At 44.6% G+C, this 27999-nt stretch overlaps 1 protein-coding gene and 1 long non-coding RNA gene across 9 annotated transcripts; one reads left to right on the forward strand and one right to left on the reverse strand.

Annotated features, from left to right (window-relative positions):
* Positions 1-1487: 1487 nt before the first annotated feature.
* On the reverse strand, positions 1488-19516 carry LOC107076951 (uncharacterized). Of its 4 annotated transcripts, none has more exons than XR_001478070.2 (5): positions 19485-19509; positions 7430-7484; positions 6322-6377; positions 5930-6037; positions 1488-3657 (listed from the first exon to the last, which is right to left on the reverse strand). It is a non-coding gene; the product is annotated as an uncharacterized lncRNA (long non-coding RNA). The 4 variants fall into 4 exon arrangements; XR_001478069.2 differs by lacking the exon at positions 19485-19509 and adding an exon at positions 7944-8864; XR_011189722.1 differs by lacking the exon at positions 6322-6377 and having other exon boundaries at positions 19485-19516.
* fam169b (family with sequence similarity 169 member B) lies at positions 18351-27990 on the forward strand. Of its 5 annotated transcripts, none has more exons than XR_011189721.1 (10): positions 18351-19043; positions 19997-20133; positions 20772-20874; positions 20968-21053; positions 21979-22153; positions 23405-23587; positions 24819-24947; positions 25835-25926; positions 26542-26798; positions 27908-27990. XR_011189721.1 is itself a non-coding variant. In XM_069190652.1 (9 exons), exons 1-9 carry the CDS (start codon positions 18938-18940, stop codon positions 26674-26676), a joined length of 1146 nt encoding a protein of 381 aa, XP_069046753.1. In that variant the 5' UTR covers positions 18351-18937; the 3' UTR covers positions 26677-26891. The 5 variants fall into 5 exon arrangements, 3 of the variants coding, with proteins under 3 accessions (XP_069046753.1, XP_069046754.1, XP_069046755.1); XR_011189720.1 differs by lacking the exon at positions 27908-27990 and adding an exon at positions 26955-27900; XM_069190652.1 differs by lacking the exon at positions 27908-27990 and having other exon boundaries at positions 26542-26891.
* Positions 27991-27999: the final 9 nt, after the last annotated feature.

Consider the following 27999-nt stretch of genomic DNA (forward strand, 5'->3'; position numbering starts at 1 on the left):
GAACGAAGGCCGAACATTTTTGGATATTTTTGTTCTTCCTTTTTTCTCACATTTCATTAGCCAGTGTAGTTTTTTTTAAATATATACAGTGCCCTCCAGAATTATTGGCACCCTTGGTAAAGAGGAGCAAAAAAGGCTATGAAAATATGTATTTGTTCTTTATCAGCTTGATCTAACACTGAAAATATGAGAGAAATCTAACCTTTCAGTGAGGTAAAATTATTCAAAGAAAAAATCCTTATAAAAAAATCAACATTTTTCACAATTGTCACAATTATTGGCACCCCTAGAAATTCCTATGAACAAAATCTGACTGAAATTTATTCCCATTCATATTTTACCTTTCTTAAGCACACCTGAGTCTTTAGGAACTCTTAAGTGGTCATCCATGACTTCCTGTTTCACTGGGGTATAAATATGAGGTGACACGCAGGCCAAACACCCTTAGTCATCAATCAACATGGGGAAGACCAGAGAATACACAAATAAAATGAGACAAAAGGTTGTTGACCTCCATAAATCAGACAATGGCTTCACACCTGAAAATACCCATCTCCACTGTTTGGGCAATAATTAAAAAGTTTCAAACAACTGGAGCTGTGATGAACTTGCCTGGAAGAGGACACAAGTGTATTTTGCCCACACACACAGTGAAGAAGATGGTTCGAGAGGCAAAACTTTCTTTAAGGATCACAGTTGCACAATTGCAGGAGGTGGTTGCATCCTAGGGTCACCAAGTCTCCAAAACTACAACTAGACGCCACCTCCATGCCAACAAACTATTTGGAAGGTTTGCAAGAAAAAAGCCTCTCCTGTCGTCAAACCACAAATATTAGGGCCTGGAGTTCGCTAAACATCACTGGAACTTTGATTGGAACTGGGTTCTATGGTCAGATGAGACAAAAATACAGCTTTTTGGCAGCAAACACCAGTAGGTGGGTTTGGCGTAAAAAGTGTCAAGGTGCAGAAAAGAACCTCATCCCCACTGTGAAGTATGGTGGTGGATCTGTGATGTTGTGGGGCTGTTTTTCTTCCAAAGGCCCTTGGAATCTTGTTAGGATACACGGCATCATGGACTCCATCAAATACCAGGAGATTTTAGGTCAAAATCTGGCTGCCTCTGCAGGAGGCTGACTGGGTCGGGGCTGGATCTTCCAGCAGGACAATGATCCAAAGCATACCTCCAAATCCACACGGAAATGGTTCACTGGCCACAGAATCAAGGTTTTGCAGTTTTCAGCCCAGTCCTTTGACCTAAACCCCATTGAAAACCTGTGGGGTGAGCTGAAGAGGAGAGTCCACAAGCGAGGGCCAAGGTCTCTGAAGGATCTGAAGAGATTTTGTATGGAGGAATGGTCTCAGGTCCCTTTACATGTGTTCTCCCACTTCATCCAGCATTATAAGAGAAGACTCAGTGCTGTTATCTTGGCCAAGGGAGGGTGCACACAGCACTAAATGCAGGGGTGCCAATAATTGTGACACATGTGTTTTTGAGAAAAAATATTTATTTTTTATAAGGATTTTTTTTATTGAATAATTTTACCTCACTGAAAGGTTAGATTTCACTCATATTTTCAGTGTAAGATCAAGCTGATAAACAACAAAGATATTTTCATAGTCTTTTTTTGCTCATCTTTACCAAGGGTGACAATAATCTGGAGGGCACTGTACATACACTTAGACGAATAATATTGATATCGAAAACCGCATTACTAGCTGATTCTGTTTGCCGTTAATTCAAATTCACACCTAATAAGCATGCAAAAGATATTTACTTTTTTTCCAACGTTTTTTGTTGGAAGTCACAATTTCATATGCGTATCAGACTGAATTAAAATCGAATTTTCCAAAGATACGTGCAGATCAGTTTGCAACGACAACGTAAGCTGAAGGAATGAGTGGTGAAGGACCGCGCAGGGCATCTCACAAGGTGCGAGCAGGTGTTGACGACTGGCGGAAAGCTATCGCATTTATCTCTTTAATCAGACCCGTTCCAGTAACCACGTGAATGTCCGCCAGTCAAGTCTTTGGGCTTAGTCACCTCGGTCGATGGGCTTGGAATTCAAGAGATGAGAGCAAACTGCAGGTCAAGGTAGGGTTAAGGTTAGTTTCCGTGGAAACTGAATTCACTGGAGGATCCATTACCAGCGATGCCGTGAGAATGTGGAGCTGATAACTGCCAATCAGATTGTGAGAACGGGTCTGAAACGACTTCCCTTATTAACCGATATGAGATTTTTCACATGCAAATCACTCCTTCTGAGTAGTGAAGCCCGACGCTTTGCGGTTAGTGGGGGGGGGGAGGAGGGGTCTTGTAAATGAAGACTGTAAAAAAAAAATCCAAACAACTTTTTCTTTCTTTTTGAACTCCGCTTCGGATAAAAGTAACCAGTACACGAACGTATTCTCTTTTTCTTTTTGTACGAAGCCAACAGTTGGTTGTCCTTAACAGCGTGAGCGCTGACACACGAATCTGGAACGAGAGGAATGTTTATTATTAAATACAAATAATAAAAAAACATTCCACTCTTAAACCCGAGGCTGTCCGAGACTTGAATCTACTGTTCTCATGACATTCTAGAACAGTATGTCGCCCTGTATTCGATTAACGAACGGCATAAGCAAACAATACATTACGGGGGGCTGAGCCACTAATTACAGCAAGCAATCCAGTTTCACAAAGCGGCTCTCCGTCCATGGCTGTCAAACTCGTAAAAAAGCCAACCTCGAGGAGCTTGAGCTGAGAGACAGGAAGCCGCAGCTACAGGAGATGGGAAGAGCAAAGCAAACAGTCGGAGAACTTCTTTGGGAGAGAGGACCATGTTTATGGGCAAAGATGTATTTGGGTTTCCTATTATTACACACAAAACAAGCCAGATGAGCACTGGAGAAATATTATTGTGAGCCTTAGAATGGTACAGCTGGCAGCATTAAAGTGACAAATGACAGAAATACAATAACAGTTTCTGTCCTACCCATTTGAGGGTAAGGGTATGCCTTTAAGGGGCATAATTACCCTTTAATTGAACAGCACGATGTATGATTTCCTTTCTAGTAGAGATGTCACCAGACTAAATAGCTGGACCCTGAAAATCGGCGATGAATTAAACAAATAAAGGAATATAATGAAAACAATACATTTTAAGTGAATATGTAAAAGAAAATCCAAAATGTATCATGATTGTGTCATACCTCATGCATCAGATCCTCAGTCTTTGTGCTGCTTATATGGAAAACTGGTGTGTTAGCTAAATCGCCTCAAGCTATTCCTCGCAATTACGGATCAGTCGCTGAATACGGGTTAACGTTTTCCCAGTTCTTGATCGCCAGATAAAAGCCGTGTTTGGTTCTCAGGGCCCAATAAAATCACTTTAATGTGGGGATCGGAATGATGCTGCAGCAGATTATAGTTCGAAACAAGTCAGTGACGGCCCTGAATTCCTGATTTTATCTTGAACAACTGGAAAACTCAAAGCCGGTGATTTCGCCAGCTTGTCAGTTTGCAACTCCAAGTTAAAGCTTTCATAAGAACGTCAGAAAGGCTTTAGATAAGAAGAGGTCATTCCACCCATCTGCCTCCCTGGGGTCCTCTTCGCTGAGTGACCCGGGATCCCCTCCAGCCAGGGCATCTTCTTGGACAACACGGATTCTTGGATTCTAAAAGACGTAGATGAAAACACACTTTCTTACATTCGCTTCATCTACTGTGCTTCGAAATTTCTTTAAATCCATAGGCATATCTTGTATTAAGTACTTCAAACATCTGTCAAGCAGGTATTAAAGGCAATCCGAAGCTAAATTGATTGTACCAAGTGACAGTTCATTCCTAAGCAATAAATATTTTAACAAGTAATGGGGTTTACAGGGGCTGCTCTATGACAGTCAGTCCAACCTGCGTTTTTACACAGGTTGTTATTGCTACAGACATCAATGAAGGAGATGGAATTGTGTTCACTTATTCTGTGCATGCCTGTAATTTTCCCTTTATTAATTCAAAGTCAGGGCAGTCCATGCAGATAATGCAGTGTGGCTTTGTGATATCAGGTTACGATATCAGACACTGTTTGACTTGCTGTAGTTTAATGTAGATAGGCATTGGTTCAATGGCTTTTGTGTGTCAAACAAATTTAGAGGAAGGCTTCATGATGAGTTATTATAGCATAAATATATATGATTTGGATGAGTGCCAAGTGTCACTCAGGCTATGGAAACAAGTTTTTTCTCCATAGTTTTACATTATAATGTTATGTCTTTCATCTTAAAACAAATAATAGTTTGTTTCATTCTCTGAACCAACTGAGACAATGTACAAAGTGCTTTGGAATCAGTCCAAAGAAGACCGAACAGGTGTTTTTTCTGGTCCGACGCTGTCAGGTTTAAGGAACAGGATCACTTTAGTCTTGAACAGAGAAGACTATGAGGTAATTCAGGTACTGATAGAGTCAATTCAACAGAGACGTTTTCAGATTGAAGAGTGAAAGAGTAACCAGAGCAGACAATTGGTAAATGTACAGAAGTGCATTTCAACCTGAGAGCAGTAGGCATGTCCTTCCTTACACAGAACACTGTGGCAGTTTGGAACAAACTCCTAAACCATACTGTCAAAACGGATACCACGGTTTCTTTAAAGAAATGGCTGAGTGAAATCCTGGGATCAATTAGCTACAAGCAAACAAACAAGGTAGGTGGGCCCCGATGACATCCTCTCGTTTGTAACATTTTCATGTTCTTATTTACTGCATAAGAACTCTTTGTTTAAACAGTAAAATATCAACTCCCTTAGGCAATACAATCCAACATGTCCCGAAAAGATATGGTAGATTTCAATAACTTAGGTTTCAGCCCATTTTCAGGCTAAAACATGGGTTTTAATTACATACCTTGGCATTATCTGCTGAATTTATTCATCAAGTTTCCAGGCTTTCATCAATCTGTTTTTAGTGTCTACAATAAGTGACCTTTATCGTCTCCTTTAAGTAAAGGACTCTTGTAGCTTGACTAATTAACATGCATCTTATTTGGTGTCATCTAATACACCCGCAAATATTACTAGGACACAAATTAGATACCAGGAACCTAAAATACTGGATAACTTTAAAGATAGGATTTCCTTGATGTGTCATTTTTCATGAATCATAAAGGTTATTGGCAAAGTATAAGCATACTTAATTTATAAACATATTAATGACTCACAGAAATTTTCCATCACCAGTAAAACTCAGAACCACTGTGACATCAGTTTTCAGGGTACTGTTTCCTTTGTTTGCAGCCAATTCTTTGGAACGAGGAGCTCAGAGCACTAGGATTTTCCTGTTTTTACCATGACAGTGAATGTTCATTGTCTCTTTTCTTCCTTTTAATGCTAAGTCTCAGTCCCGATAATTCTCGGAAACGTAACAGATTAACCTTTTCATCTTTTGTGTCCCTGTGTTTTTAGTCTATGTGATTACTTGGAAACTGAAATATAGAAAAGAAGGTTCGATGTGGTAAATACAGTGCAACACATGGATTTAATTATTTTACTCCCCTAGATCTACTAATTCCTGATTCAATACTGCTCATATTTTGTTCTTGAAGGAGATGGGTATAGTCAGATGACCACCCTATCTCGTCCTTTAACCTTTCAAGATGAAGCATTTGGGACTATGTGACTGGCGCCACCTGCTGTTGTGATAAAGTAGTTGCGTGGTTACTATAACTTCCACCTGGAGCCCGAACTCTCACGCACTTTTTATTCTAACCCTCAAGATATGGTGATGGCTCCATTCTGGGCTGTTCACTCCAGTTCTGTTGTTTGTGCTTTGCTAGGTGCTCTGGTTTCCTCCCACCTGCCAAAGACACGCTGCAGGGGTTAATAGGTGTGTCTTAATTGCCCCTGGGTGTGTGCCCCCTCTACTGGACTGGCATCCCACCCAGAAAGTAATCTCACCTTCCCAGGAACAAGCAGATTTCTGTTGATGGTCATCAACATCTTCGACAGCAACAACAGTTAATTGCAGCAGAGTTCAGGTTTATAGCAGTGATGGCATCTTCAAAGCTGTGGGGGAAAACAAACTAAAATAAATCCGGTTTGTAAGCCAATGTAAACATCAAAGCTTGGAAAGGGAGATGAAGGAATAGAGCCTGCTAAACGTTTTCGGGGCCACCATTAAACAATCAGACAGGTAGTTAAAAAACACTGAAGACGTATCAAGACAACAGGATAACGACCCACAGCTCAACGTGCGCTTAAGTCAGTTGTTGGAGCCGGTAGCAGAGGAACAGGAGTTCTTCATGAGCTACGGGGGCTAATATCTCCGACAGAGGTGGGATGAAAGTTACCTGCGGGGTGCAGGGAAGCCAGGGGAGTGGAGGGGGAATCGGAGCACAGTGCTGACCTGGGGCAGGAAGACAGACACATTCTGAACACGCAGATGCCGTGCATGGCTACTGTAGCAAGACCTGGCAGCGAAGAGCAGATTCCGTTTATTCCCTTCCTATCATTGCACAGTCATTTATTACTCACATGTGAAGCTATGACTTTAACCTAAGGGGTTAACAAATTGTAAAAAGTGTAGTCCTATCACCCTCTACCACCCTTAACTTTTCTTCATGTCCGTATGCCACATCACATCCCCATCACTGCCTGAGGAATTTCATTAAAATGACAGTGACCCAACCCTTGAAGAGTGCTGTATATGATACTGTCAGCCTCCGTCTACAGGCGTCTAATTCAAGGTGCCTTTGGGTATTTTATTCAGGTGTGTGAAGTTCATTATTGTTCATTTTCCTGGTATTGTGTTTCAACATTCCAAAGAGCTCCCAGCTCAGGGTGTCAGCACTCTCCACCAAACTGTTGGAAGTAATACTGAACCACCTCTAAAATATGTGAAATCTGAGCAATCTTGAGGAGATTAACGAACTCCTGTTTCCTGGCGGTGTGTTTAGTGTGACCAGTGAGAGTGTACTTGCTTTGTGCCACGTCTTCACTGTAGAGATCAGGTCAATTAAGCTTGTCCTGGAAATAATGCCAAAAAGATGCAGAACACTAGGCCTGCTTACAAACACAAGTGTTAACAAATTTCCTCTGTTCCGATGTCTATTATGTGTATCACCAAACATGTAATGGATGTGTATGGTAATTAATACCTACAGGAACCTGCAGGAATACAGAATTCTCCAAGTGTTGCATTTTGGTCCTGTAGATCTTATCTCTATACCTTAATAAATGTTTAATGTGACATATCATTGTAAAAATAGAATTTGCATAACAAAGTTTAACCACAACAAAAGCATAGTAAAGTACAGAGGGAACTTGCAAAGCAGAATGTAAACTGCGGGCATTATCTGAACAGCGAAAGAAGTGAGTGATTTAGAAAATAAGCAGACATGCGGGATACTTTGGCAATACTGCCACATCAGCATTTAGACCACACTCTGCCCCTGCTACCTGTCCGTGCGCTGAGTGCCACCCACTGTCATGCCTCTCCTCAGCTCCTGCAGACCTGGACAACAAAAGACACATCAGGAGACCGCTGGTGACTAATGCATTGTGGAATTTCCTGCAGATCACGAAGACCTTAACAAAGAAACACATGCCACATTAAAAAAGAAGAGATCAAAGCTTTCCTCTGTTTGTCTTCCAATCTACGGCAAGGGTTACTGCAGAGTGGGGCCTGCGAGCTCGCCTGCAGAGCAGTTTAGTGATTAAGAATTAGACCAATATCAGACAATCTACTTTCAAATAAAATGTTCAGCAGAACAAAGAGACCTGGCACTCACAGCATGGTGCGTTCTCTGCAGAGTACAGATGCACCTATTAATAGCAAGAGTTGCTAAAGGAAGTGAGCTGTCACACATCATTCTCAATCCTACTGCCTGTGCAAATGCCTCCGACAGGTTTTATTAGGAGGGTCACGAGCTGGCTCTCCAATACTTTTTCTGCAGCAGCTGCCAGCACATACCTTGCTTTAAGTGGGCAATGTGAGGATGAAACCAACTCCTGACATCACATGAGGGCAGCATGCACTTTCTCACTGTGCCTGCTTCTCATAAAAAGAAATCCTGGCTCATGCAGTTCCTGTGACAACACTTAAAGATTTTGGCAATACGTTTTTGCAGAGCAAAAGTGGTCACACATGTCTCTGGGGCTCCGTGAAAGGAGACATGGAAGATGAAGGTCACCTGTTTGTGCTGGAAGAAGGCTTTATTCAAACAAAACATAAGCAAGATATAAGTTAGACTTTTAACTCACCAAACCAGCTTTTCATTCTGAGACAAGGGGCAAGAAATACGTTCTAATTGCATTTCACAAACTTTTCTTTTGCAAAGAAGCTGTGCTCCTGGCAGGTATAAAAAAGCATTTACTGACTGCAAAAAATGACTTGGAAATCAGCCCCTGTTAAATGAAAACAGGAAATAAACAGGATCCAGTGTTGCTTGCTAGGGACTCTTTCACACTGTACAAGATGAGGATCTCAGCTGAGCACTGATCAATTCGTCCACTCAGGTAGAAGACACTGGTGCACCTTAGGACAAAAGTGAGCAAATGGCAAAGGCACTGTAAGGAATCACACCAATCCTCTGGAAAAGCAGTAGGTTCCCAAGAAATGTGATTCTCCCTGTCCTTATTTCACAGTGGCAGGATAAAGGACTTCCCAAAAAGGAAGTCTAAAATGCCCAATTAAATTCACTGGTTGAGCAATGAGCATGTAAAACAAAAAAGATGTCAATCAAAAAGTCTGTTACACTATATTACTACAACAAAGGGCCAGCCGGAAAACAACTCATTTGCCCCCGAGACGAAAAAGAATAGCATGGAAAAAGAGGAGAAAAAAAGACTTTGTAAATGATTCAAGGAGAAGGTGAAAAGCTAAGAAATGCACTCAATCTAGGCATGGCTGAGCAAATGGGAAAATATGTTGGTTTTTTCATTTAAATAATCTATTGAAAACATTTTTTTTTGCCTACCATTGAAGAATTCGTTTCGCTTATGAGTATGCTCTGCTGGGAGAATCCTGAACGAAAATGAAATCCGACCAAATCCAGCTGGACGTTGGTGGTCCATCCTATTATGAAAGTCCAATTATGAGACAAAAAAAAAGGGCAATCAAAACCCATCAGTGGAGAATAATCCCTGACAGCATTTGTTGTGCTTTTAATTACTGGCCTGTTCTCCCAGAAAAGAAGAAAAGAATGATGAAAAAACATTAATGATTACCTCAGTTCCGACAGGGATAGTTAAGCTTGTGTAACATTCCACTGGTTCCAACAAAAGAGAGAGCCATGAAAATAACACGCAGGTCACTGACAGATAGAAACACATCGAGTCGCTGGCCATCCAACACGTAGGAGCTACACCACTGCCACACCGAGAGGTGCACCTGTCCGCTTGCATTTGTTAAGGCCTCGTGAACGCTTTCCCACACAGGCGGGAGAGGGCTGGCCCACCTACCTCGACTGGCTCCCGATGCCTTCATTTTCTGGTGGCACTGGGGTGTGAACGAGCATGTGTACCACCAACAGACCACGCATGTTAATGAGCGCCTGTTTTTGTTTTGACCCTGCTCGGCGAGGAAAAAGATGATGTGTATCAACTCTAATTGACCTGACGATGGCGGCTGGAGCCTCTCTTCCGAGGAGAGCCGACACAAAACACCAGAGTTCCGGCCCAACGATTATTATCGTATTATCGTTAGGAGTGTTATCATTAGGGAATCTGAAGTGTCCTACCTACTTTTAAACAAAGTGCCCTTTGAATGAAGTCCTAAATGTGTTGCAGATGTCCCGCAAGAATTACTGAAGGAGTCTTGTAGGATACGTGGAGGGTTGCTGTCTTGCAGCTACCTACTATATTAGCATAATGAAATACATCCCTCATTAAAAAAACACAGGGATGTGACTGGGATATTGAAACAGTAACCAAGGTACACTGTTACTGTTTTATATGTCTGTTTGTAACCTCAACACTATACTAATTTCTCTACATTCTGCTTGACAAAGCTGAGACCTTTGTCTGCTGCATTGCAGGTTTATGATCGGCCCATCTTGTGTGTTTGGTGAAGCAGCCTGTTGATCAGAGGGGGTGATCAAGTTTCATGAAGTACAGTATCAGCTTCAACAACATGGCTGGGCTGCTTGTTCCACTCTCTCGCCCCCATCACTGGCTGTGCCTGTTCAAATCACTGGGCTGCATTTTGGTTGAGCAAAATGCTAATATAAAATTTACACTGACACTAACTTTGCTTCTATGAATTTTGTTAATGAATAAATCACAGGCATACAAAAAATAAACTAATTAACGAATACTCTTCTGTGCGTGCAAAGCCCTGCTAGTAACACATTTGGGATACAAATAAATAAACAAACTACGGTACAGCCTATGAAAGCTGCTGGGTCATTCATTTCAAATGCTCTTAATTTGCATTTGAAACCAAATGCCCGTGGGGTGTGTACCTGTGTCAGTAGACAAACACAGCAGCATGAGGACAGGGCTGGAATGCAGCTTGTGCAGCTTGTGAGAGCTGCTTGGTCAGACTCCCCTGGACTGCCCTGCCCAAGGCGTCTATTTCTGGAACTGCCTCAGCTCGGCTCTGTCTCAGCCCCAGATGCTGTGACTGGCTTGTTGTGCTCTGCTAATTTGGCAGATTACAGAGAGCTACCTCAGGACAGAGCCAGTGCATGCGAAATGCCTGACCCCGTGCTCAGGCATGCCAGGCTGTCTGTGCTGCAGAAGGGGGATTTCCAGTAACACCACAAGGAGTCAGAGGAGACGTGGCTCCATCAGCCCTGCTGAGAAAAGCCACACATTTTCAAACAAATGCATGCTGCAGCAGCAAAACATCTTAAGAAGTGCACTAAACATGTTCTTCTTTCCCTAAATACATTTCTTACTCATTCCTCTTTATTAATTTCAGCTGACATTTTTTTTGCCAAAAACATCTCACAGAGAAACATACAACTGCTTACATAGAGAGTGGTTATGCAGTCTTTCACACCCCTGTGAGATAGACAGTTCTGTAACCTTTCTCTATATCTGTTCATGGTAGCTTCTCTCCCACTACCGTTCCCTTGCCCTTGATCTCGTCTGTCTACCCAGTGAATTTCGACTGCAATAATTCATAATTATAGGCATACGTACATTGTAATTCAGCACATTGTAATAGATGTGCTTGAGTGATATGCACTATCACAATCCTTAAATATACAGGCGATCGTGAATACATCACACTGCTAAGGAGACAACCACCTGCAGAGATGCACCAGAGACCTAATGAAATCATTAACTTGTTGATGGAAACCTGCACTGCAGGTACAGTAATGCAGTACAGGCGATCATTGCAAATCAGCTGCAGAACTGCGATATGCACTCATCTCGCAAAATGAGACAAAAAATATTAACACAATGATTCTGCATGCTTTTTGAATGGGACGAATGTGCTACTATTTTGCACAGGAGCCAAGGAACAAGAGATTTGCAGTTACACAGCTGGTACAAGGAAGATTACTGACACTGTCCTCAGCACTGCTAAGATGAAACACTACAAGGGTGTGAGGATTTCCATCAAAGCCACCAGAAACTACACAGGGGGTTCAGCGGGTCCTCTTTGCTAGCTCGGGTGACTGCATTTAACAGCAGGATCACTTTTAGGCTGGGTCATATCTCTAGCCAGCTGTGACTGGGATTCCCAAAGGCCACTAGCAGGGTGGCCAGGGGTAGGGTTGGGTTAGTCACCCAGGACTCTCGCACTCCTGCGAGCGATGTTGTCACGGACGTCCAAAGGGACTAACCGTGGGGAGCAGGAGAGCGGAAAAAGACCCATATGCGTAGCGGCGAGACGGGAAAAAGGCCCGGGCTCATTAGTGCAAAGAGTTCAGGAATGCCGTATAGAAACCTATGCCCTCAGGGAGCGGACGTGGGGCGCCCTGGTGCTAGGCGGGTCTCAGGACATCCGAACCTCAATGCTGAGCGAGGACAGAGTGCAAGACCCAGAAATATATAGCCCAAGGGAAAGAGAGGGACAGGAAGGACAGCAGACCGGAAACTAGGGACAGGACAGAGAAGGAGCGCCCTCTGGCTGCAGAGGGCGTGACAGATGTGCTGTGTGCCTGCAGGTGTGCAGTGATGTCACCGAGAGGCAGGTGCTGTCCTCCTGTCTGGTGCCGTCGAGATCGCTGCATGTCAAAATGTGAAAGGCTCTCAGGTGGACGTGTTGAACAAGCATGTCTCCGTATCTCCTTCTCTCCCAAGTGGGTGCAAAAGTTGCTGCCGAAGAACAGAGGCACAATCATTCCAGATTGAGTGGATATATAATAAAAGATAACTGATTCCAATTTCTGTAAAAAAGCCCCTCGTCAATCTTCATCCCACTGTGTGGGATATCATATGCTAAACTACTCAGAAAGTCATGAATTGATTCTTACAGCCTCTGCTCATTTAGCTCATAAATATAAGCATCACTCTGTGAAACTTTTCCGGAATGTGTGGTTATGCTGTATGTATTTTAGGACATATTTTGCAAAGAATAGAATGGAAATTAATGTAATTGATGGTGTTTGGTATCTGAGTCTAGTTGATCAAGAATCTGTTTAAATTACCATTAAAAAAAGACTTGATTTTATTAGACATGACAATGGTGAAAGACACAACCCTGTTCCATCTGAGTGATGAAGTTTGCCTGATTGCTATTGGCATGGCTGAAGGCGCCTGTCTGTGAGCGAAGCTGCCTGGAGAATGAAATGTTTTGCCCTAAAAATCAGCACACTGGTCTAGAGAAACCAGGAAACTGGCTCTGTGAGGGGCACAAGCTTGAGAAATTCCAGGAAAAAGCATTCCACAAGTCAGCCTGGTGACTGTGGTTTGCATCTCCATGAAATCTACACGAAAACGATCTGCATTTGCCAAATGCAGAAGACCCTGTTAACATCCTCTGTGGTCCAGAGTACATCTGAGGTTGGGCCAGTGAGTGGGGGAAAGTTTCCTTCACAGATGCATGCTGTTTCACCATCGCCATCGTCCTGAGAGCAGACAGTGTGTGTGGAAAGGCTTTGGTGAGTGTGATACTGGCTGTTCTTCTGTTCAGACCAGCCACTGGGCGGTGACAGTCTGATGATGTCAGGTGCAGACTGAGAGCACCCCTGCTACTGAGCAATACGCTGAAGATGTCCTTGAGCCCACAGCAGCTGTCGACTTCCCAGCAGGACAATGCACGTCTACATGGTGGCAGGATTACATAAGAGTACATAAGAACAACATAAGAACATAATAGAACAGAATGCTTGTAAACAAGAGGAGGCCATTCAGAACGTCTAGTGTATCTAATCGCTAACTGAACCAAGGTAAAGCCTTTTAGTTTGGCATTGGCTTCAAGGCGTGGAGATTAATAAGGTAAAAGGACAACTGATTTGTAACTTTTCTTACAGCCTTTGAGTCTTATGTCAAAACCGGGAAGCATGTTATCCTGTCCTGATAAAAACACAGCAGAGAGAGGAGTAAAGAATACATTCACAAATCACCGAAATAACAGACTGGGAGGTGATCCTAAAAAAACGTCTACAACTTCACCCTCTATGATGTCACGGAACAACAGCTGAGAATGAGGATATTGTAAATTCATCCGAAGGTCGTGTGTGTTGATAGGTTATATCCTTGTGATTTAATTCGCCACACGGAGTTTGCACAGGTGTCAAGCTAAATCTAAGCCGGTCTGTCTAAACCCTCATGGCCCGATTACAGAGACACAGACGCCAAGGGCCTTCAACAATTTAACAGCTGAGTGACAATCGATCCCTTTTAACGATAGAGCCTCCACATCGCAGAGGCCGGACTCCCAACTGAAGTGAAGGCCTCTCCTTCAGTGCAGAATTCCAGGAACGCCGGCTATTTCCCAGTGGGAAGCTTGTGGTTTTTGCTTTGTGCCGGAATATAACAGCGACAGGGTTAAAAAAAGCGAGGGCTAGAGGCTGTGAGCTGCGGTGAACACGGACCCCACAGAGGTGAACATTTCTGTCAAGGATTTCAGACGCCAGAGTGCGCGACTTTACATCCTCCCAAATCATCTTTAATTGGCTTGGAAAAAGTTAACAAGGCAAATGTCCGAAAAGATGAAAAACAGCCATAAGCTCGTTGGAGCCCCTGTTCTGTCCCTGAAGAAAGTTACAAACAGGAATGCAGCACGAAAAGGCATGCTTGCACAAAACACATATACGAGGTTCCGACGGAGCACGTGAAGATGGTCTCGAAGCACGATCTGAATCTGGGTCCCAGAGCTCTGCCGAAGGAGAGCAAACCCCCACAGCTGAGGATGTTGTTCAGGGGGAGAGCGCTGTGTGCCTGCAGCGGGGGGGGGGGGGCTGGCCTGGCTCCGCCCGCGCTCTCCCTCTCGGCGGGGGCCGGCGGGGGCCCCTCGCCCTGGGGATCGCGGCAGAGAGAAATATGTCCACGGGACTAAATGGGACACCCGGCGCCGAGCTTGTCTAGTTCAGTAACTGGGGCAGGACCGCCCAGCACCTGCAGTAACATTACAGCGCTCCCTGACTGCGCCGGTGCTTGTCGGCACGCTGTGCTGCCAGCCCTCACACTTTCATCCAATTCGACAAAATAAAGGTACACATGTTTAGAATAAAGAAGGGTCAGCGCCTGTGGCAATAATGACACCCGGAGGTCTGTTGGCATGTGTCCGCACATACTCTGCACACGGGGGTAGCGCGGTTTGCACCCGTGATTTTCTGAAAACCTGCTCCAGCTCTGTCCGCTTGGTTGTGGATCTTTGGCGGACAGCAGTTTTCAAGGCCCGTCAAGGATCTTCTTCGGGGCTCAGGTCGGGATTCTGACTGGGCTTGTCAGGTGACTCCAGTGTAGATCTGGCCCTGTGCTTTGTGTCAGTGCCCTGTTGAAAGGTGGACTTGCATCCCCCGTTTAGGACTGGAGCAGATGGAATCAGGTTTCTTGTAAGATTTTCTGGTACTTTGTAACACCCTTTCCCCCCTGAATCCTGACAAACTTCCCAGTCCCTGCCGAAGGGCAGCAGAACTGTAACACAACGCTGCCTCCGGTCTGCTACCAGCAGGGATGGTACTGATTGTGTCATGTGCTGTGCTGAGTTTGTGTTATACATAACACTTCGCTTTCACAATAAAACATTCCGATTTGTCCTCTTCTGAACACAAACCCTCTGCCGCATGTTTTTCAGTATCATTTAATGTCTGTTGCAGACTCTATGCAGGTTCTGGCTCCTTTTTCAACAATGGCTTCCATCTTCCGACATTTTCTCCCCCCTCCGCTGTTGAACTTTAGCTTTTTCAAAGTTGCTGCATATTTCCTGTCTTCTTTGGAATGTAAGAAGAAACCAGCGCACCTGGAGGACTGTCACGCAGACACGAGGTGGAACATGCAAACTCCACGCAGAAGGCTCCCAGACGGGAGTGGAACTCGGGACCGAAGAGCTGTTTGCATCAGTGCTGAACACTATATCGTTCATATTAAAAAAAACAACAACATATTGATAAAATCCGACATTTTAGCGTATTCAAGTAAGCAGCTGCGTCAGCATGGGTGGGCTGAGATTACAGTTCACCTTTGTGGAGTCAAGCATGATCCTAGGTGACCTTTAAATCAGGATTTTGAAAGAACAACAGACAAAAACTGCCGTTCACGCTTTTAACTGTCCTTCCATTTAAGTATCGTATATATTTGTGACAACAGAACCGAACTTGTTATGATGTGGCACTCGAATTTATTTCGATTAGGGTTCACCGCCACCGTGTGGCAGACGTTTGAAGTGAAACTGGTTTCGGACAGCATCTGTTGTGCTTTCCACTGCGTCTCTCATAGCACAGGGAGGGGGAGATCCGAGTTTTGTGCGTGCTGCATCCCTGCAGAGTGTATTCCTGGGCCCCTGCAGGGTTATCTTAGTAATTGCCCTTCCGAACACGTAGCAGAGAAGACTCTCGGTACGACTGTTCGAGGAAATCTGCACGACCTATGATTATATCAGAGGACTACGCTTCGGGTGCAAGATCTGCAGTTACTCGTATCTTCCCTTGTAAAGTCACGACAATAGATCGCGAGCTGTTCCTACGGTGAGGCAGGGGAGTCGTGACGCACTTAATTTGCAAGCTTTTTTATGTCCCGGGATGCTTGCTGACGTGTTTCGTGACGCTGTTGAGCCTGTACGTCCCTGAGCATCACAGAAGTATAGAACGTGAAAAAAAAAACATTTAAATCTTCCCTGCTAGAGCATCCCCTGCATCATTGCACCGCGCTCCATATTTAAAAAGATACTACACCGCTATTTAGGGCTGCTGCGAACCAGGCGGTTTCTGAAGCATGTGGAGAAGTTGTACAACTGTTTTTTTTGTCATCTGTCGTGCTTCTCGGCCTCGCTCGCACCTTGACAGCACTACTGTCTCAGTCTCCTGTCTTTTCCATTTAACCTGAACCTCACTCCACAGCACAAAATATACTCACTTCGATATAGTTAACCACATGTACTGTTAATTGTTTAAATTGGCCGTTTATAAAAATGATCAAACTGTACTGAAACGCTACGGAAACCAAACACAACAGTGGGAGGAGGGACCAGGCATACAGCACTGAAGCCTGCAGCATCCAGGCTCTGGTCCTCCCAGTTCCGAAGGGCTGGGCATCCACACCACCACCTGCTCACGAGCAGAGTGCCCGGTGCCTCCTCTCTCAGCCGGGACCGATGGGCAAACATCAAACACACATCTCACATCCATTCGCCGTGGGCCACTGCACTCAAACATTCAGGAGAGAGGACACTCTCGAACTGCACACGGAGCATCCTGAAAAAAGTCACGCAGGCACGGAGCGGACACGCACACAGAGCAGTGAGAGACCAGTGATACCCACAGCTGTGATATGATTACAAGCGTGACAACCCGTGCGACAGGAATGTGAGCTTGTGCTTGTGGACACGCAGTGGTGACGGCTGTACACAGTGCAGGCACTCAGGCCAATGTGACAATACCACTGTTAGACGTGTCACAGCAGAAATGTGCAAGGGAACGACATACTTAATAATAATAATAATAATAATTAATAATTGCTTACACTTATATAGCGCTTTTCTGGACACTCAACTCAAAGCGCTTTACAGGTAATGGGGACTCCCCTCCACCACCACCAATGTGCAACATCCACCTGGATAATGTGATGGCAGCCATAGTGCGCCAGAACGCTCCCCACACATCAGCTATTAGTGGGGAGGAGAGCAGAGTAATGAAGCCAATACATAGAGGGGAATTATTAGGAGGCCATGATTGGTTAGGGCCAATGGGAAATTTGGTCAGGACACCGGGGTTACACCCCTACTCTTTTCGAGAAACGCCCTGGGATTTTTAATGACCACAGAGAGTCAGGGCCTCGGTTTTACGTCTCATCCGAAGGACGGCACCTGTTTACAGTATAGTGTCCCCATCACTATACTGGGGCATTAGGACCCACGTGGACCACAGGGTGAGCGCCCCCTGCTGGCCCAACTAACACTTCACCTTTTCACTTGATTTCAGCAGCACTACAACCTTGGCTTTGCTGCCTCGCAGCGCTGGGTCCCTGGGTTCAGCGCCTGGGGTGCTGTCTGTGTGGAGTTAGCATGTTCTCCCCGTGTTTACACGCTTCTCCTCCAGGTGCTCTAGTTTCCTCCCACAGTCCTGTGGGACATACTGGCAGGTTAACTGGCGTCTGGACAACTGGCGCTGATGAGATAGTGTGTGAGTCTGTGTCTGTGTGTGCCCTGTGATGGACTGGCATCCTGTCCAGGGTGTGCCCTGCCTTGTGCCCATTGCTTGCCAGGACAGGCTTCGGTGCCCTCACGACCCTGTACTGGTCAAAGCAGTTAGAAAATGGATGGACCCAACCTCAGGCACCCAGGGGACTCGCCGAGGCCCCTCGCACCCAAGTACAATGTCGTTGAGCCGCGAGACGATAGCACAGGGGACTAATCAGACAGATTAGTTAATTAATTAGTTAATTGGTGCTTCCAGTTAATCGCGGTTATGATCCCCATGGAGATGGAGGATTGTGTTACATGGTAGAGACTGCGCATGTACAGCAGAAGAAAGCAGGACACGTTACCCGCGGTCTGTCATGGAACTGCATTCATCTATGTTGATGATGATGGTGGCATTATGGATTGGTGGTCTTTTTGTTGTAGATTGTCATCTAATTTCACCCTGACAACATCTGAGACAGGACCACTCTCGATACTAGCGGTCGTTACAAGGATTCCTGTAAACTGTCAATATGGGGATAGTTCCTCCCGACACGGCGAGCGTCACTGGAGAATGGATGTCCTGTTCTGACCCAGATCCTCGGGCTATTCTTAACCCTCAGCGCCAACCACGGCCACATGACGTCACGGACCTGCCACGCTCTGCCGGCGGTGCTGTTTGTGCCACGATGAGAGCTGGGCGCCAGCTCGTGCTGCGTGAGAATAATCCGGTGCGAACAGTTTACGCGGGTGGAGCTGGTCTGAAGGCATCAGGGCATCAGGGCATCAACCACCACAGCCGGCAGCTGCGCTTTGACCTCGCCAGAAATCTCATTTTCGGTTCCCGAAAACACGGAGAGCTCAACCCACAGAATTAGCTTAAATTTAGACCGATCATCGATCGTTCAGGATCTTCACCTCGGAAATGTTTTGCTGTACTTAAAAGTAAACCTGTTCAGATTACGAAATCATTAACACTGTCACTGACGATTTAACCAGAGAAAAACGTGCACGCTGTTTACCCACGGAGAAAAAATAAATAAAACATTTGAATATGTGTATACTGGAATTATGACAATTACAGCAACTGAAATCGTCCTGGATAAAAATATCATAAGAAGGAAAATACTGAAGGAATCACCATAGACATATGCGTTCTGTTGCTTTGAACACTGTGCCGACAGAAAGGCAGTACAATATCGCACCCGGACAGGAGATCAGTAGTAATGCCGGTTTACATCAGCAGATCGTGCTGTTGTGCTACGCAGGGAGGTAAGGTAGTTTGTTCACGTAAAATGGAAACCCACACGACGACAAAAGAGTTACAGGGAGGTAAGAAGAGACAAGAGCTAACTTTCTAAAATAATATCAATAAAGCACGCGTAGTGAAATAGTGGTTTGCATTAACTAGAAACAACAAATGTAAGAAGCTATTCTGCGATCTCGTTCCAGCCCAGTTAGCTTCAGCGTAAGATCTGTCATTCTCTGTTACTTATGAAAACGCAAACAATGAAAGATTGTTTTGCAACGGTGTTTGTAACTAATGTTCAAAAATAACGACGGCGGGATGTCTTGGTTGTGCATTGCACTCTTTAAGTAATTTTGGAATTTAAAACTAAAACAGATCTTGTAACAGAACGCGATTACGTAACAGATTCATGATTTTGTAACAGGTGGTATTCATTTATTCACTCAGCTCCCGGCTTTTATCAAACTCTAAGCCTCTGCGAAATTCTGGCACCCTCCTCATTAATTAAGAACGCATGTTGTTACCTTAGTTTGGTGACGCAGGTGGTACTGTTATGACAGAAGTGTGTGCATAATGTTAATCGGTCCTTACAAATGCAAGTCGCTTTTCAGTTCCGACTTTAAAATACATACTGTAGGTTCAAGTGAGGAATTGGGTCAACTGCAAAGGAGCACGTAAAGGTTAATTCCACACTTCAATGTAGAAAGCAGAAACACGCTTTTTTGGCTTTCCCCTACAGAGGTCTCTGTAGCCGAAACGTTGTCTCTCCTCTCCTCAGAATGCTTTCTGGTTCCACTTGTCCTGTTTTCTTCAAAATAAAGTCTTAAAATACCGTGCTTCTATTAAAAATAAAACCTACGTGTCTGCAAAAATAGACTCCACAGCGAATAACTATATTTTTTGTTTATTCTTCAAATTAAATAACGAACACAAACCGTGTGACAGCAATGTTTGTTTTTAATTTCGGTATCAACAGTGTGTTACCTGTGTGTAAAAAATCTCATTATCCCCGTTAACGTTAAGATTGTGTTGTTAGGTAAAGCCTATCCTGTCGATAGGCTGTCTGATGTCAGCTACCAGACCTTGAAGATAACCTCAGAGGAAGTATTGTCACGACTGAAATCAAACAGCGCTTCTGAGACTGAATGGTTTGTGCTTCCTGAAGGGCTGACGGTCAGACAGTTTTTTTTTTTAGGATGAACTCTCAAGTGAAAGATGTGTGTGTGTGTGCCTATTGTTTGACAAAATAGTATCTTGTCACGGAATTCGACAGAGTTTCTCTGGGAAGGGGGCTCCGTGTGGCCGAGCTTGTTCGATTGTGGAAGGGTGAGCGTGTTATTGAAGGTGGCTTGCTCATTTAAATCAAACCCACCTTCAGAAGTGGGAAGACTAGGCACTGTAGTAAAGTGATATACTGCAGGAATGTATAAATGTTGTAATTACACGCCATAGTCCACACGGTGGCTCATCCAGGTGGGGCTGCACATTGGTGGTGGTGGAAGGGAGTCCCCATTACCTGTAAAGCGCTTTGAGTGGAGTGTCCAGAAAAGCGCTATATAAGTGTAAGCAATTATTATTATTATTACCCAGTTTCCAAGGTTATAGGAGTCATCTGGATGTTACAGTGCGGGCGGACAGCTGGAGAAAGCTAGCATGAGAGAAAGGTGTCAGATCGGTATTTTAACGAGCTGAACAAACGAACTTTTCTTTAATACACAGTTCATTGTTCCACACCAGCCTCCATGTCATTCTTTGCTTCATGCGAAGATACAAATAGGAACTGTGTCCTTGAAGCTCTGCTTGACCAACAGGTGAAAATCGAACAGTCGAATGTGTCTCGTCTTTCGCTGTTTGGCGACGACGACCCGGCGCACGCGGTGCTGGCTCTTCTGAGGCCCGAGAACAAGACTCAAGGTTAGTGCTGGCCGCAGACTTGTGCGACATTCGAGTTGCAGGTCGTTTATTTCGTGGAGGAAGAAAAGTGCTTTTCTCTGCTTGCTGGTGCAGTGCTGGCTCTGTATCTGGACGGGACATGGTGGCCTCTGGACGATGTCCTGAAGACGTCCGATCCCTCCAGAGCTGGGCTGGTCACGGTAAGTTTGACATTGTCTAGCGATATCATTTCTGAGCTCAGCATATGGATGAGATTGAGTTTTAGATGATTTGTGGAGGGGTTGAAATAATCCTACAGTTAGATCCGCCCATCTGCCTCTGCGATACAACCTACCCTGTGGGAATGCTACAAAGTTTTATAAGTCAGAGGAGGCCCGTCGACTCCATCTAATGTTTTATCCAAAGATTTCATCCAGCTGTTTTTCAGAAGATCCAATGTTATTGAAACGGATTCCTTGGGATCCTTCTAGAAACAGCCAGATGCGCTTGTCAAATCTGGTAGCTGTCAGTATCCAAACAGATAGAACACCTTCAGGAAGCACCAGTGACCTTCTATTGTTTTATATATTAAAACGCAGGGTCACCTCTGTCCTCATAAAACAAGCTGCAACCCAGCCAGCTGTGACTCTTTGTGCTGTGGAACTGCTTGGATGTTACTGTCTGACCTGACCTGACTCTTTTGTCGGAAGAGTGTGCTTTGTATATTGGAGGACCCAGATTGGGGAACTGATGAATATGTACAGATGGTTCCAAATGGAACTGAAACTCAGGCAAACAAACTACAGTTTGAACAGCAGGAGGCCACCTGTCATCGGGACTTACACTGTAAAGGATCTGGGAGCTGTGGCACCTACATCTAATTCCCTGCTGCAAAGCTTTGCTCTGCATCTTATAACTACGGTACGTTATCACTGATTGGTGCAACAGCCTCAGTAGTTCAATGTTATAAGTTTCTCCCAGGAGAAAAAAAAGTGGGCTTTTACTGATTTAAAATAAGAGGCACAACCCTGCATACCTTGAGAAGGCCTGTGTGTGCTGCACCCATGGTTGGAAACGATCAGTCAACGTGTGTCATGAGAGGTGAGATGCTGGCTGTACTGTGCGTTACCCTGCGGGGTTTTGCAGGTGCAGTCGATCGGAGAGAGGGTGGTGCTCTTCCTCCTCAGCCAGGTTGTTTTCGGGACCCTGGAGAGACCCGTGGACGAGGACATCTACTTCACGCCTCACCCCGCCGGGGAGCTGGGAAAAATCCTGTGGCGGGACGGGGAGGCGGCTGGCTTTTACACCATCAAGAGGAAAGGTGCCTGTCGCACGGGTTGGGTTAACAGTTGATCACAGATGACAGCAGTAAGGCTGGGTTAGTTAGTTTCGGTTGTGTAACGGGAGCCGGTCCAGGCTCCCGTGAAGTGCGTAGTTAGGACCCTATGCAGACGGTATGATCCAGAAATAACTGGAGAAAGACAACAGGGAAAACACAATGGGGATCGGGACAGGATGACGGACATGGGGGCGTGATGACAGTGATCCGGTGCTTGGGGGGCGTGGCGCAGGCAAACAAGTCCAAACTGTCCAAAATGGCAAACCGGGGCGCAGTCCAGGGTCCAGGTGCCGGGAGAACCATCCAAGACAAACAAGGTTAAAATCCGGAATGGGATCCGGAAAAGGAACAGGGAATTAAAAACAGGGTAATGAGGCCGGGTGCTCCGAGCCCCACACTCAGATGGTCAGGAGGCCGTGATGAAGTCTATGCCATCAGGTCTCTCTTGGACCCGCTGGTAGACGGGCTTCTGGGCGTCCATCTTCCAATGCTGAGCCTGGAATAGGGGGAGCGCCAGGCTTATATATTGGCAGACAAAACAGGGGGCAGGTGCACATAATCAAGTGAAATACGAAAGGGTCAGAGAGCCCTTAAGAGGAGGGATGACGATCGTGACAGGTTGGGTCTGTAGCGAACATGTATAGCAGGGCTTAGATCACTGATACGCATTCCTGGTCCTGGAAACCTGCAGGTAAGTGAAGACCTGGTAACAGTGGTAATCAAGACTAATCAAGTGAAGAGGTGATTCAAATACAGTGGTTAAGAGTCCAGGGGGAAGGAAACCCAAGGACCAGGGGAGAACTCCGATAGCTTAGGAAAACAAGACAAGTTTGGCTGATCTCAGATTTCCCTTCATTCATAAACCAGAACTTGGCAGCTCAAAGTCTTTTTCTCATACTTTTGGATGCCTGAGGGATATATAATATAAATCCTGCTGACAAGATTTGTTCTACGCCTTGTCAGATACAGAGGGTAGATGTACTGTATGCTCCCAGTGAAAACAGTAGGAATAAATACCTTACATTCCCAGTCCAGATAAGAGATTCCTCTTTAGAAGTAAATCTGTATACTTGGGTGAAAAAGACCAATCCTCGCAGCCTCCTCCTTTTCCTTTTTAAGCTGTGCAGCTTAGCAGAGTTCAGCAGTGCACGCCTCTCACGTCACTGATGTCTTCTTCACGTCCCCCTGCAGTTGTTATTCCTGTCTTCCAAACACACACCTCCTATTCTCCAGGCAGCCTGTGTGACAGCTGCACCAGCCAGAGCTACACGCTCCCCGTCTTGGACACCCTGTTTGTGAGGAGACGGTGGCGCAGGGCAGGCCTGGCCCTGGGCATGCTGGAGGACTTCTGTAGCTCCTTTGCCAGCGAGGAAGCCCTGGGGATCAGCTGTCCGATTTCTGCCAGCATGTATCAGGGTAAATCGCTCGTAATTCATGGTAGATGGTAAAGCTATTCTGTGCTGACAGGATCTGACAGCCCTCGGCCTCTGGTGAATTCTGGAATGGGTTTTAGCCATGTCTGCAGCAGCTCAGAAGCAAAGCCTTCTCCCCCATGCCTGTAGCTGGCTGCTTGGGTGCCAACTCTGATGGTAATTCTGATATTTCGTTTGCATTGCAGAGGGTGGTTCATGAAATTTGATCGGCTGTGAAATTGCGTGCTTGTTCAGTAAATTGTCTCAAGGGCAGATATAGATAGTGATGCATCCTCTCTAGACCTTCTTAGCACCAGCACAGATAGCCCATACTGGGGTTTTAATGTCCTGCTTATAACAGATAGGTGGGATGGGGGCAGCACTCGTAATTATTACTTTTCGTTCAACTATGTTGACACTGTTTAAGGAGTATAATAAAGGCAACAGCTGTGTTAAGGCCTTAGACTTAGAGTTGGACCTTTAGTCTTTCCATTTTATTAATGGGAGGTTTTTAAACAAGAGGCCATTCAGCCTCTTGTTTGTTTTTCTGCACCTACTAGAGTCCAGTATCTCATCCAGCTGTTTCCTTGAAAGATGCCATGTTATCGGTTTCATCAACATGGCTGGGAGGCTTGTTCCATATTTCCAGAGGCCTTTGTTTAAAGCAGTGCCTCCTGTTCTTCTCCTTACTCAGTTTCTTCTGGCTTGCAGTCTTAAGATCATAAGAGTACCATCCATTCAAGAAGTGACTCAATAAGCAAACTGTGAACATAATTGTCAGAGACATTTGTGGTGAGACTCAATCCAAAAGCTGCTTACAATTCAGAGCTGTGAAAACATCTTGACAAAGAACATCTTAGCCTACTGTGTGCTACACTCAGTACACAGTACTTTAATAACAGAATTCAAGGTGATTTCCTGTAGAAGTGAAATAGAACCGCAAACTCTCTATGACGCCTCCGAGATTGAGAAAACAATGTATCTCTCATCACAGCAGTGGTCACTGCTAATGCATGACATTTGTACAGGGTAGGGCTGAGATTCATCAGGATGTTGTTATTGTGGTGACATACGCCGAATGCAGTGCACTGTATTTTCTTAATGTAATAAAATATTTTAAAGTACTTGGACAAACTGGTCAAAAAACAACAGCAAACAACAGCTGTCTGATGCCGTCCCTGAGGCTCTATGAGAGAGCCTGCTGCCCTGTCCTGACCGGTCTGTGTGTCCCGCAGTGTGCAGGAAGTTCCTCCTGGCCCACGAGGAGCTGCGGGACCGCCTGTTCGAGGTGGAGGCCCCTGGGGGCTGGAGCCAGAGGAGCAGCGTGTGGCTACGGGCCCGGCCCGAGGGGACAGCTGCACACCGTGAGGCTCGCACCCGTGCACAAGATCACCTCTAGCGCAGGCGAGACCAGAATGCCTGCTCAGGACCACCGCGGGTCCATGAAAGCTTAGAAATGTAAAAGAAAGATCAAAAACATACAGTAAGCTGTCTTAGTGGCTGCGGGGATGCTGATATTGAGGTGTGGCTGGGTTTAGAGGCCCTTAGACCCTTGTGGTTACTATTATTTATCCCATCAAAGGATCTCAAACAGCAATATAATTAATATTCAACTTTTTCATATTATGGACCATTTATGGTAGATTGAGAGATAATTTACTCCTCTTTTTTAGAGGAACAGATCATTCTCATTTTGATAAGCTGTAAAATTTAAGCACTTTGATTTTGTTTGGAACATTTCTGAGCAAGACAGAAGTCCGTGGTTACCTCCGGATCAGTCTGGCTGTGCCAGTTTTCTTTCTTATCCATGCATTGTGTCTAAATTGTCAATATGTGCATGTTTCTTTCAAAATAAATAATTTTCAGTTACACATTTTTAAATTACACATAAAACAAATTGCCTTAGTAACTTGTTTATTGTAAACTATATTTTTCAAGCACAACAGCCATCAGGCTGAGGAAGCCTCTGGTAATTCTCTACCATCAGAAGTCCATGTGCTTTTACTCTGTGAATGTAGATCTGTACAGGCAGTATTCTAGGGTGCTACACTTTAATCAAGGAGGCAACTTGGCTTGCTTATTGTCAATTCCTCTGTGCATCATCTTGCCACCTTTCAAAAATGGTTAAAGGTTTCAAGACCCTAGTACAAGAACAATAACTGAGGTGTGTGCGACATATCTGCTTCTTCCTTCTTCCTAACAGTTAAAATAATCCCACTTGATGAGTGAATCTGTACTTTGCCTTCACCAGGAAGTGCTGAGGTGCTGAATGCTGATCCATCTGGGAGCCGCCCGTTGAAATTGGATGATGGAGAGCAAACTGCTGTGGTCAAGCTGACAAAGGTGTAGTCTAGGTCTTTGTAGTTTTTTTAAGTTCCTGCACAGCTGCTGAGGTGGAGAGCATAGGTGCAAGTTTTCCAACCCAGTCTTGTGTTCATGTAACATTTTAATTTCCTCAATAAGCTGAACTTTGCCTCTTTACAGTTATGCTACAGAAAGTAATGAGGAAGCTCAATCATATAAAATACTGACATTTCTAGTAAACACTGTGAAACTGGGAGAACACCTGGGTTTCTTAATGGAGTAACTGTGTCTCTTTGTCCTTGAAACCAGTTAATTAGATAACATTAGATTATTTGATTATTATAGTTACAGTGTATTGATCATTATGAATGAGTCATAAGTAGGTTTAACAGAGTTTTCTTATTTTCCTATGAAAACTAAAGATTAGCACAAGCACTGTTAAGTACCATTTTACAGAGGTTTATGTAAACAATAACAAAAACTAGTAACACAGCTCAGTTATAAAATAGGAAGAATTTCTACAACCAGCTTGATACATTCTTGCCAGGAAAAAATTATATTTTATATCATGTACTATTATTATTATTTTATCATATTATAAAAATACAATTACTGAGATAATATATTTCCATTTTTTTTTCAAACAAATTCCAGCAGATTGAATCTGACCAACCGTTACCCAGAGCTGGCAGTGCTGGGTGTGAAACCCCGAGAGGCAGGGGTCACAAACGGACAGGGCCCGATGCTACAGGAAACACAGTCTCCAAAAGAGCCAAGAAATCAGAGTAGGAGCTGGGATACAGGGGGTCTGATGGGCTTTAATAATCCGAGCTTGATGAGAAGAAACATGATCGGGCCCAAGACAAATGCAGCCAGAAACACCAGCAATCCTTTGGTTTGCTCCTCTGAAGGTAAAACATGAAGCAAATTGAGCCCTGATTCTGTTTTCTTCCCTATTCACTAGTCTGAAACATGTCTGGCATTTTTAATAAACAATACTATTCTAGTTTGCCCGTGGGAACTGTTGACTGCTTGTCAGATGATAATAAGAACTCCATTCCACACAGTTACACAGCACTGTTCACCCCAAAGGAAGCCATATCCCTTTACTCACATCAACCCCAACTGACGTGCAGCCCTACACCGGGTCAGTGAATCTGCTGTTCTGCACCAGCAGCCTCGCATCACAGCACACTGGGAAGAGGTGAGAAACCGCTTCACCAGTGGAATCGAGGTGGACTTCAGGGAGGCCAGACTGTACAGCCTAGTGTGGAATGTAGCCAAAACACAGTGGTCAACACCCCTACTCTTTTGAACAGGGCCTGGGGATCTTTAATGACCAACTTATAAGGAACTCAGAGGACAGCACCTCTTTCAGTACAGTGTCCCCTTTTACCATACTGGGATGCAAGTTTTGAAATCCTGATCCAGGGAAGAGGGAATGTGAAAGAGTGCCACCTACTGGTCCACCAACAGCACTACAGCAGCAGCCTGGTCTTCCCTAGAGGCCCCCCAGCCCAGGACTGACCAGGCCCAGCCTTGCTTAGCAGCTGAGATCTGACCAGATAAGAGAAATTCCTGAGAGGGAGAAATGAGGACAAAAAGACAAGGATCAGAAGCAATTGTCTAATTTCTGAGGTTTTACTGTTCATGCATATGAGTAGCTCTTTTATGCAGGAAACACATTGGAATAAATACATCTAGAGCTGCATGGATTTTTTAACTATTTTTTGTATAAAAATGTTTTTCTACACCCTTTTTATATTGATTAGATATGCATAAGTGGGGCATTCTTAAAATGTTGTCAATAATTCACTTATATAATATTAATAATAAATAACGACATACAATAGTTCTATTGGGTATCGTTCTGGTCAAGCATGACAGGTAGAAACGCTTTACAGAAATGTGTCTTTAAATTTTCGGAGAATGGCGACTCGTTCATTGGAGCATACCATATTAAAGGGGGAGGGGGACTAATTAAATTAGTATTCACTGGTTGTTTTTATTTGTTTTCCAGAAATCCTGTGAGCTTGCCATTCTGGATCTGTGAATTGAGGGGAAAAGGGGAAACGCGATTTAACTGAAACAGTCGCAACCAGGTGTAGATGT

The sequence above is a fragment of the Lepisosteus oculatus genome, chromosome 5 (assembly GCF_040954835.1).
Source record: "Lepisosteus oculatus isolate fLepOcu1 chromosome 5, fLepOcu1.hap2, whole genome shotgun sequence".
Taxonomy (NCBI): Eukaryota; Metazoa; Chordata; class Actinopteri; order Semionotiformes; family Lepisosteidae; genus Lepisosteus; species Lepisosteus oculatus.

Excerpts from the sequence above, each read along its gene's own strand:
- fam169b (XM_069190652.1), top strand. The coding sequence starts at position 18,938 with ATGCCGGTTTACATCAGCAGATCGTGCTGTTGTGCTACGCAGGGAGGT. Across the intron at positions 20,875-20,967 it reads GCCCGAGAACAAGACTCAAG|TGCTGGCTCTGTATCTGGAC; the intron begins GTTAGTGCTGGC and ends TTGCTGGTGCAG. Across the intron at positions 23,588-24,818 it reads TTCTGCCAGCATGTATCAGG|TGTGCAGGAAGTTCCTCCTG; the intron begins GTAAATCGCTCG and ends TGTGTCCCGCAG.